We start from the raw sequence: 10,000 nt of genomic DNA, 5'->3' as shown, positions 1-10,000 counted from the left end.
ATGTATACACACATATGCTCACACACATACTGTACACACATTCACACATACACACACATGCACACATACATACACATGCACACACACATTTATACACACACATGCACACACACATACTGTACACACATTCACACACATGCACACACACATACTGTACACACATTCACACATACACACACATGCACACATACATACACTCTAGAGTGCGGATCGGGCCGCACATTTCTGTCCGAACCCGACCCGAACCCGACAGGCATTTTCATTTGTATGTCCGAACCCGACCCGAGCCCGACGCAGATGATGCCTCAGTTATTCCCATGCTAGTGATTAAACGTTCACGTTTGTGGATAGCCTGTCTTTGTAGCCCATTAAACGGAACACACAACAAATTGTCTACAGAATCAGATGAGCTTGCACGCACGCAGGTCACACACAGCGCACATTAACACAAGAGGCCCAAGCAAGCATAGCCTATTGAAATAGAATTCTTGTCTTACCATTGACGAAAAGTCTTGAAATGAACTGCAAATGTCTTTGAAACTACAGTGCCTCTGTCACTGATCTATATGCAGCATCGACGTTAATTGGGGCAACTCGAGGAAATCCTCATCCAGTTGAACGAGACGACCTTATAGCCTACCGGTAGCCTATGTCTTTACCACAGTATGCAACGCAAATAATCTTAAAATCTCCTGATAGGCTAACAACTTATTTTTAACGTCACCCAAGACTGTGCTTATGTGCATATGTGCGAAATGTGCATAAACATTTGTTTATGTAGTCGTGACAACGCGTGTGCATTTCAGGCGGCATGCCTGAAATGCGTTGTCGCGATAAACAAATCTTGCACACAGAAAGAAAGCTTGGTCTTTTTTACATTTTACTTTATTCTCAAAAAACAAATGTTTGCATTATGTAAAGCAGACCTGTTGGTTACCCAACATAATAAGGAATTTTAAATGTAAAGCTTCCAATGCATATCGCCCCCATGTGTCCGAACCCGAACTGAACTCGACTATAATTTCTAAATATTTGTCCGAACCCGTTGGGACCCGTCGGGCTCGGGTCGGGTAGCCACACTCTAATACACACACGCCCATACACATTTATACACACACACGCATACACACATTCAGACATACACACACCTGCACACACACACATTTATACACACACAAATGTTAATGGTGTTTTCTCATGGTAATTCATTTGCAGTTTGGATCTGGAGCAGCAGAGATGGCCAAGGCATTTGGGAGAGAGGTAATGTGTCTCATTCCACTATTATATAGGTAATGTGTCTCATTCCACTATTATATAGGTAATGTGTATTACTCCACTATAGGTAATGTGTCTCATTCCACTATTATATAGGTAATGTGTCTTATTCCACTATAGGTAATGTGTCTTACTCCACTATAGGTCATGTGTCTCATTCCACTATTATATAGGTAATGTGTCTTACTCCACTATAGGTAATGTGTCTTACTCCACTATAGGTAATGTGTCTTAAACGTCCCACATACTCGACGCACCCGACCGGTAGCGCGACAATGTGACGTCACAGAAGCGCCGTAACCATATATACTCGCGCGTGGACACTAGTTGCAATATTCTCCTGAACAGAGGTGTCGCTGTTGTGAAAAGACTAACGCTAACTACGTTATACAGCAGAAGAAACTGCAGTAAGAAACACTAGTAGCTAGCCTCTGTGATGGTACTTCAGGTTGCTACTATTCACAACTACCATCATCATTATCATCTAGTTTCCAAGGTGTGTGCACAGGTAGATAGATAGATAGATACTTTAGTCATCCCGAGGGAAATTTTAATCATTTAAACAGTTTAGTTAGCTGGCTAGCTAGCTAGCAGCTGGCTGAGTTTGTGTAATTTCCTGAAGTGGAAAGAGATTTTGTTCAGGCCTTAATAGATATCCTTTGTTTGAAAATAAATCGTTTCTATTCTTTCCTCTTAATTACATGTGTTGCAACTCTTGCTGGTAACTTTGTTAACTTATCCAGCAAACTATTAAAAATTCACGACTGTAACAAAACACTGTAACTCTCGCTTGCCCTCGAACTAGTCCATCTTCCTGTTTCCGCTTTGTCGCGCTCGTCTGAAAAGAAATGAGTGGTGCGCTACCTCGCGCTACCTGGCTTCAATCCTGGCGCGCCAGCAAGATCTACTTCATTTTGACGTCACGTTGTCGCGCTACCGGTCGGGTGCGTCGAGTATGTAGAAGCCTTTACTCCACTATAGGTAATGTGTCTTACTCCGCTATTATATAGATAATGTGTCTTACTCCACTATAGGTAATGTGTCTTACTCCGCTATTATATAGATAATGTGTCTTACTCCACTATAGGTAATGTTTTACTCTTCAATAAGTAATGCATTGTGATACTTCAAGGGCTTATACAATGACATCATAAACTTAATAAGTGCAGTGATTGTGTATTAACAGATATGTAGACTTATGTCAATCATGGTTAGGCTTTATCCATACTTTATAGGCCTTTATGAATGTGTTTATAACAGGGCTTTGAACCGGTTCAAGGAACGAAAACGAAAACCGGGAACTTTTTGTATTTTACAGGGAACAGAAACGAAACCGGAAACGTTATTATTTTTTATGTTCTGGAACAGGAACACTTATTTAAAAATAATGGTAACCGGTTAATACCGGTTTTATTGCGTTCCCCAAAGTTTTCATTGCCTAAAAAAAAAAAGTTATTTTCCTGCGCACGTTACCATGACGGCTGAGGTTCACTTCCTGTGTGACATCACATCAGACATTCGCTGACTGTATGGAGAGAGAGCGGTGGATTACAAAGTCTCCACTCCACATCTTAAATAAGGGGTAAATTACGATCCATCGTTAATTAAAACGCTCATTCCAAACACAATAACAATAGCTATATTTGTCGACTCCACGTTAATGATGGACTAGCGAACATTTGGCTAAATGGCACCAACACCTCTGTTTGCCTAATGCACAGATGGCTTGTTACGGTATGAGTAGGCCTACTGGATGATAAAAAATGACGTTAGTCCGCACACTGAAAACTCCTTATAAAAAAGATTTGTTTGCCTTGTGACAAGTGCCTTGTCTTCTTGCTGTCTTCATGTCTGAAGAAGGGCATTCAGCCCGAAACGTCACATGTGGTGATTAAATCTTTTTTATAAGGAGTTTTCAGTGTGCGGACTAACGTCATTTTTTATTACTGAAATTTTTGGGTCCAGCACCTGTTTGGATCCGGATGTGCGCGTTTTTTGTATTTTTAGGCCTACTGGATGGCCTTTCCCCCCGACAGTTGGAATTTGTTGTTGCCCGAGTGGCATAACCACGTGTCTTAATAATGTTGTTACGTTTGTGTGGACATTTTCTCTTTTAACAATAAACTACACATTTGAAATAATTGTAGGCCTATTTAATTATTATTATTATTAATAATATAATTATTATTATTTAATAATGGTTGTAATATTATTACATTTGGTTTAAGCTGGATGAGAAAGATGTGACATAATTCTATAGCATTAAACAGCTGACAGGAACGAAATTAACCGTTCCGGGAACAGTATTTTTTTGTTCTAACCGGTTCGGGAACGTCAATTTATTGGTGGAACTCATAACCGGAAACGTTATAATTCCGTTTCTGTTCAGAACGAACCGATTGGGGAAAAAAATCGGTTCAAAGCCCTGGTTTATAATATATGGATACTGTGGATGGATATTCTATGGATAAACGGATATCTATGGATATTATATATAATAATTTTGTGTAATGTATAATAATTTCAAGTAGCGTCAATCTAATGTCTAAATTCAACTCAATGAAGAAAAAACTATATTTCACCATGTGGGGCAGTTCCAATACAATGTTTTTCTCCAGTGGTGTAGATTGAAGGTCAGTATTGGTGTGATTGATCTGGATGAGGCCTGAAGGCTTTATCCATATGATCGATTAGTGGGAGTCCTGATTAATTGATCAGTACGATTTATGAGTGGGTGTCCTGATTGATTGATATAAATATGCTCTTTTCCAGAATATTCTAAGCCTCTTGGAAGGAAGGATGATATCTTGATGTGGACCATTTTTCAAACCAGACCAACGTCATACAGATATCACACACACACACACACACACACACACACACACACACACACACACACACTTGTGCATAAACCCCACATCCCCACATTTGTCATCTGTAATCTTTATGTGAAACAGTTCCATTATGCCAGTGGGATCATATGCAGTAATTTTCCAAATAAAGCCCCAGATAAAGGTTGTCATTTAGACTCCAGTGATTCCCAATGGGCTGGCGAAGGGACTCCGAGATGGAAAAGGATTTCTGAACCACACAGCGCTGCAGGAAAAAGAAGTTCTAAGATCCTCTCAGTAGTCCAATCTATTGAAATTAAAAAGGAAGTTCTAAGATCCTCTCAGTAGTCCAATATATTGAAATAAAAGCACTGACGGGCCTGTTGCGTTACAACGGGACACAAGGGTTAGGGTTAGACAGAGGAGCTCAGCACACACACATTTAGTCCTGTCTCTCTCCCCGGTCAGATGTAAGGTCAGGCTGTTCTGTGAGTGTGTTACGGAGCAGGTGGTCATGTGGTTCCGTTAGTGTGTTACGGAGCAGGTGATCCAGAGGTTCCTTTAGTGTGTTACGGAGCAGGTGGTCAGGAGGTTCTGTTAGTGTGTTACGGAGCAGGTGATCCAGAGGTTCCGTTAGTGTGTTATGGAGCAGGTGATCCAGAGGTTCCGTTAGTGTGTTACGGAGCAGGTGATCATCTGGTTCCTTTAGTGTGTTACGGAGCAGGTGGACATCTGGTTCCGTTAGTGTGTTACGGAGCAGGTGATCAGTCTGTGTTTCTCTGGAGGACTTGATCCAGAAGTTTCTATGAAACAAGAGTGGACACACACACACATACAGGAGTGGAAACCAACACACAGGAGTGTACACACACACACACAAACACACAGGAGTGTACACACATACACAAACACACACACACCAACACACACATACCAACATACACAGGAGTGTACACACAAACACACACACACCAACACACACAGGAGTGTACACACATACAGGAGTGGGCACACACACACACACATACACCCAGGAGTGAATGAAATCAGTCAGCAAAACCTGAGGTGCATTCAAGTATGTATTTATGTATGATGATGAGTGGGGGTGAGATTGCACTCTGACCATACCTTTTTGAAGACCTCTGCTCTGAGGCGGTTGGTCTGTGACATCACTCTCCTTTGTTCCTGCTGTCTCTTGTTGGCAACCTCTGGCAACCTGTTGTACATCCTACATACATACACACACACACACACACACACAGATACAGTATATGCAAGCACACACTCTAACACAATACCTTTTTTGCTCACCACGTAATGTGTGTGTGTGTTTGTGTGTGTGTGAGTGTGTTGGTCTTTGTAAGTGTGTGTTTGCGTTTGTATGTGAGTGTTAATGTATATTAGTGTGTATATTTGTATATGAGTGTGTGTGTGTTGATGTTTGTTAGCGTGTGTATGTGTGTGCGACTGTGCGCATGTGAGTTTGTGTGTCGATGTATGTTAGTGTGTATATTTGTGTGGCTGTTGATGTATGTTAGTATATATTGTGTGAGTGTGTTGATGTACGTTGTATGTATATTTGTGTGTGTGTGTGTGTGTATGTTAGTGTGTTAATTTATGCTTACCGTCGAGATCGAAGCTGCATTTCCTTTCCAGAGATGGCTCTCTCTTGTGGTTTATAGAGATGATCTGTTTTACACACACACACACACACACACACACACACACACACACACACACTCAGAGATATCCAATCACAAGTACATGTGTTTTGAAGGGAATGGTAAATGCATGTGTGTGTGTGTGTGTGTGTGTGTTTATCTGTACAGAGATTGTGTTTGTGTAGAGGACACTGTGTGCAGGTGTCTGTGTGCAGGTGTGTTTAAAGATGAATGGCATGCATTTGTGTGTGTGTTTTTGTGTCTGCACAGCAGCCTGGTCTGTGCGTGCGTGCATGCGTGTGTGTGTGTGCGCGCACTGTAGTACGTGTAGTTTAGTTTGGTGTGTGTAGCTGCTGAGCTGTGTGTGTGCAGTGTGTGTTTTGTGTGTGTGTCCAGTACTATACCACTTAAGGGGTGTGGTGTTGTGCAGTTCTGGCCTCTATGAACATGCCATGCCCCCCATGGGAGGGGCTTGTTGTAAAGGGCCCGCCTCTCCAGGACCCTCTGCTCCAATCGCTTCATTCGGCTCTGAGATCGACTTATGAAGTCTGGCCTGAACAGCTGTAGAGCCTCCTATACACACACACACACACACATTCTTACCTCTAGGCTGAAATCTCTGTCACACATACACACACAGTCTCTATCTCTGTCACCCACACACTCTTTCTTTGTCACACACACTCATGCACACTCGCTGTCATGCACACACACACGCACACACTCTTTCTTTCTGACAGTCACATTCTTACCTGCAGGCTGAGGTTTCTATCTGAAGTTGGTCTGTGACGCTGAATGGTAGAAATTCTTTGTCCAGAATCCAACACTGCAGAAGGCAGACACACACACACACACACATACATACACACACACACACACATGGGCACACACACACAGATATACAGTATACACTACTGTTGAGGGCGTTGGAATCACTGAGAAATGTCATACACTCTCTGCATTGAGGCTTGTGTGTGTGAGAGAGAGGGGACAATAGCCGTTTCCCAAAGTAAAGGAAGCATATGGTCGCCACGTCATCGAACTCTGCCGAGCCCTGTTCCAATGTCAAGAATACTCCGAAATTCGCTCTCTTCGTTCTGAGAATTTTCAAGGATCCATCTGTGGATCCTCAGGTGAACAAAAATACCCATAATCCTCTGCGTTGACATGCATCGGAGCAGCGGCATTGTCAAAACAGAAGCGTGCAGTTAAAAGCGGAAGTGCTCAGGCGGAACCTTGTAACCGCAGTAATGCACACGTCCACACAAGCTAGTCTGTTCCAAAGTAGAGTCTAGTAGAACGCTAGGGAGGCCTCTAGCCTCATCTTCGTAGAACCCGACTCGCAAGGAAGCATTCTATCAAGGAAGCATTCTAGGAAGCATTCTATCAAGGAAGCATGCTTGATTTTGGGAAACAGCAATGTGTGTGTGTGTGTGTGTGTGATACCTTTTCTCCTCAAAGGCCACGTTTGTGTGAGAAGGCGGTGCGTGTGTGTGTATGGGAGGACGCTGATATGCCCAGGGACCTTTGGCATTTTTGGAGAACACACACACACATCTCTCTCTGTAGAAGGAAACAAAAACACGCACACACACATTAACACACACGTCATCCATCCCTCACACACACATACATCTCTCTCTGTAGAAGGGGGGGGCACACATGTATACACTCATTCAGTGTGTGTGTGTGTGTGTGTTCATGCATGCAGGGTTCCAACTGGCCTGTTTTGGAGAGAGAGTGTGAGTGTAGTTTTCCTACTGGTATGTGTTGGAGAGAGTGTGTGTGAGGTGTATAAAGCTCCTAGTGTGTGAGTGTGTGTGTTTAGGCTATCTACTGGGCTGCACTGAAAAAAGAAAGTGTGTGTGTGTGTTTTTCTTACCGGTATGTATTTGAGAGTCAGTGAGGTCATCTGCAGGCATTTGGCGTCCACGGTGGGATGAGGAGAGCGGCAACCTGCCCTGTCTGTGTGTGTGCTGCGTGTGTGTGTGTGTGTGTGTGTGCTGCGTCCTCCCCTGAGGGTGACTTGTGTGTGTGTGCTGCGTGTTGGAGTGCTGTGTGCGTGTGTACTCAGTGTGAGTGTGTTTCTGGTCCCTGTCCTGAGTCTGATGCTTGTGTGTTTGTTGTGTGTGTGTGTGGTGCACAGTCCTGACCCGTGAGTGCTGTGTGTGTGTGGGCTGGGTCCTCCCCTGAGGGTGACGTGTGTGTGTGTGGGCTGTGTGTGTGAGCCATCTCCCTGGCAATGTGTGTGTGTGGGATGGCCTGTAGAGTAGGCTCAGCACAGATGTGTGTGTGATTGTGTGTGTGTGTGATGTGTGTGTGACTGGGTGTGTGTGTGATGTGTGTGTGATTGGGTGTGTGTGTGATGTGTGTGTGACTGGGTGTGTGTGTGATGTGTGTGTGACTGTGTGTGATGTGTGTGTGACTGGGTGTGAGCTCACACACACGGTCAGAGTTTGGGGTGTGTAGAGATGGCTGACGTTGACTGCTGAGATAAACAGGTGGACAGAGGAGTGGAAGCGCACCTGAGGTGTGTGTGTGTGAGATGGAGAGTCTGTGTGTGAATGCATGGTGAGGAAGAATCAGTGTGTGTGTGTGTCTTCTGTCAGTGTGTGCTTATTTACTCCTGTGCTGAGTGTGTGTGACACTGACAAACAGAGATGTCCTCTCTTTATCCTCTTCTCTCTCTCTATCTCCTCTTCCTCCTCTCCCTCCTCTCCCTCCTCTCTTCCCTCTCTCTCTATCTCCTCTCCCTCCTCTCGTCCCTCTCTCTCTATCTCCTTTCTTCCTCGTCTCTTCCCTCTCTCTTCTCAGCCAGAAAGGTGCTGATCTCCTGTAGGGAAGAGAGAAGCTGTATTACCAGTCATTGTAATCTCTTTGCACTCCTCACCATCAGCACAACCTCCACTGATGCCCACCTGTGCAGCGGGTCCGCCGCCTGGCACCGATTCCGTTTGTCATTTTCCGTGGATGACGGCAAGGTGCTGTTGATCCTTCTGCAAAGCGTCCCAGGAAGGCGGCCTGGCCTGTTGAGCAGCATTGGCACAACACAATTTGTCCTGTTGAGCAGCATTGCTCATCTGTATGCAAATGATTCCGGTAATTACGACATGATTTTCCAATTAATCTAATGCAGGCCGTGGGTCCGTGGGTGCACATCTCTTCCAACAACCATAAACCAAACAAAGGAAGGCTTTGGAGAAAGTTATCAACTGTTGGTGTCTCCGGTGGGAATTTAAGATTGCACTGAGTATTTTCAAATTTGAATTTCGAAATGCTTTCATTAGTAACATAAGTTTGTATGTGTTAAAGGTGCACTAAGCGATGCTACACGACATCATCTGCTATCTGCCTGTGCCCTGAATACACTGCAAAAAACACGTTCTCTGTGGACAGCCCAGGCTCCAAAAACGGCAACATAAACAACTTAGTCCAGCCTGGACCATAAAACACAACAAACTGTTCCAGCCAATCTCTCGAGACAGACATTCTCCAGACATTCTCTCACCATAACACATACACTGATTTAACTCTAACCATAACACGTTACCTACACTGATACATTCTCTCACCATAACACGTTATCTACACTGTCTCCATACATATGTTCCCCTCTCCATATCTGATACATCTTTTCACCATACCATCTCTCTCTCACCTACATAAACACAGAGATGTGAACTTTAGAACACACACACAGATGTTTAAACACAATCTAACTCACCTGATTGGGCTGGAATGCTTCACCGCTGTATCTGCTGCTGAAGCTTCCTTCAGGCTGCGTGTTCTCTCCACTGCACGCGTGTGTGTGTGTGTGTGCAGTGCTGGTTTCAGGTTATGCCATCTCCATGAGAACACTCACTTATTCATGAGCTAGTACACTGTTTCACTGGTGTCACTATGGTTACAAGGCCACATTCCCTTAGATCAGGATTCCATTCGCTTATGTTCACTTAGCATACACTTATCCAAGGTGACATGATTCCTTTCCTCCTTAACCCACTCCTAGTCCACTAGGGCTGGTCCACTTCCCTACGCAACTAGTCCACGATGGTCATTCCCCCCCATTCCCCATGTAGGAGTGTGTGTGTGTGTGTGTGTGTGTGAGAGAGAGAGAGAGAAATTCATACTTAAAGACTTAAATGTGCCAGCTATCTTGACTAAAAGTGTGTGTGTTTGTGTGTGTGTCAAGGTTAAGAGACTGTGGATTTGGATGTGTTTGTGTGTTTATGT

General features: G+C 44.0%; 2 protein-coding genes and 1 long non-coding RNA gene across 4 annotated transcripts in view; 2 read left to right on the top strand and 1 right to left on the bottom strand.

Moving 5' to 3' along the window:
- gnrh3 (gonadotropin-releasing hormone 3) overlaps window positions 1-10,000 on the top strand; it is a 26,369-nt gene that overhangs the window by 10,703 nt on the left and 5,666 nt on the right. The window contains exon 11 of the mRNA XM_042065478.1: window positions 1,216-1,260. Within this exon, the coding sequence (XP_041921412.1) occupies window positions 1,216-1,260 (45 nt within the window). The remainder of the gene's footprint in view (window positions 1-1,215; window positions 1,261-10,000) is intronic.
- On the top strand, window positions 1,267-3,413 carry LOC121685154. The gene is made up of 3 exons (XR_006023274.1): window positions 1,267-1,496; window positions 2,257-2,309; window positions 2,363-3,413. It is a non-coding gene; the product is annotated as an uncharacterized LOC121685154 (long non-coding RNA).
- On the bottom strand, window positions 4,142-7,794 carry LOC121685147 ((E2-independent) E3 ubiquitin-conjugating enzyme FATS-like). 2 transcript variants are annotated; one of them, XM_042065497.1, is made up of 7 exons: window positions 7,650-7,794; window positions 7,214-7,330; window positions 6,520-6,593; window positions 6,172-6,340; window positions 5,732-5,795; window positions 5,235-5,334; window positions 4,142-4,909 (listed from the first exon to the last, which is right to left on the bottom strand). In XM_042065497.1, exons 1-7 carry the CDS (start codon window positions 7,687-7,689, stop codon window positions 4,871-4,873), a joined length of 603 nt encoding a protein of 200 aa, XP_041921431.1. In that variant the 5' UTR covers window positions 7,690-7,794; the 3' UTR covers window positions 4,142-4,870. The 2 variants fall into 2 exon arrangements, with proteins under 2 accessions (XP_041921431.1, XP_041921430.1); XM_042065496.1 differs by lacking the exon at window positions 4,142-4,909 and having other exon boundaries at window positions 5,076-5,334.

This window comes from Alosa sapidissima, chromosome 16 (assembly GCF_018492685.1).
Source record: "Alosa sapidissima isolate fAloSap1 chromosome 16, fAloSap1.pri, whole genome shotgun sequence".
Taxonomy (NCBI): domain Eukaryota; kingdom Metazoa; phylum Chordata; class Actinopteri; order Clupeiformes; family Clupeidae; genus Alosa; species Alosa sapidissima.
Note: the sequence above shows the minus strand (reverse complement) of the source record. Positions and strands in the feature narration are given on the sequence as shown.

Bases quoted from the DNA above. Each gene is read 5' to 3' on its own strand.
- LOC121685147 (XM_042065496.1), bottom strand. From the start codon at position 7,689: ATGCCTGCAGATGACCTCACTGACTCTCAAATACATACCG. The intron at 7,331-7,649 runs GTAAGAAAAACA...TTCCTTCTACAG, and splicing joins TGACTCTCAAATACATACCG to AGAGAGATGTGTGTGTGTGT. The intron at 6,341-6,519 runs GTAAGAATGTGA...GTGTGTGTATAG, and splicing joins ATAGAAACCTCAGCCTGCAG to GAGGCTCTACAGCTGTTCAG.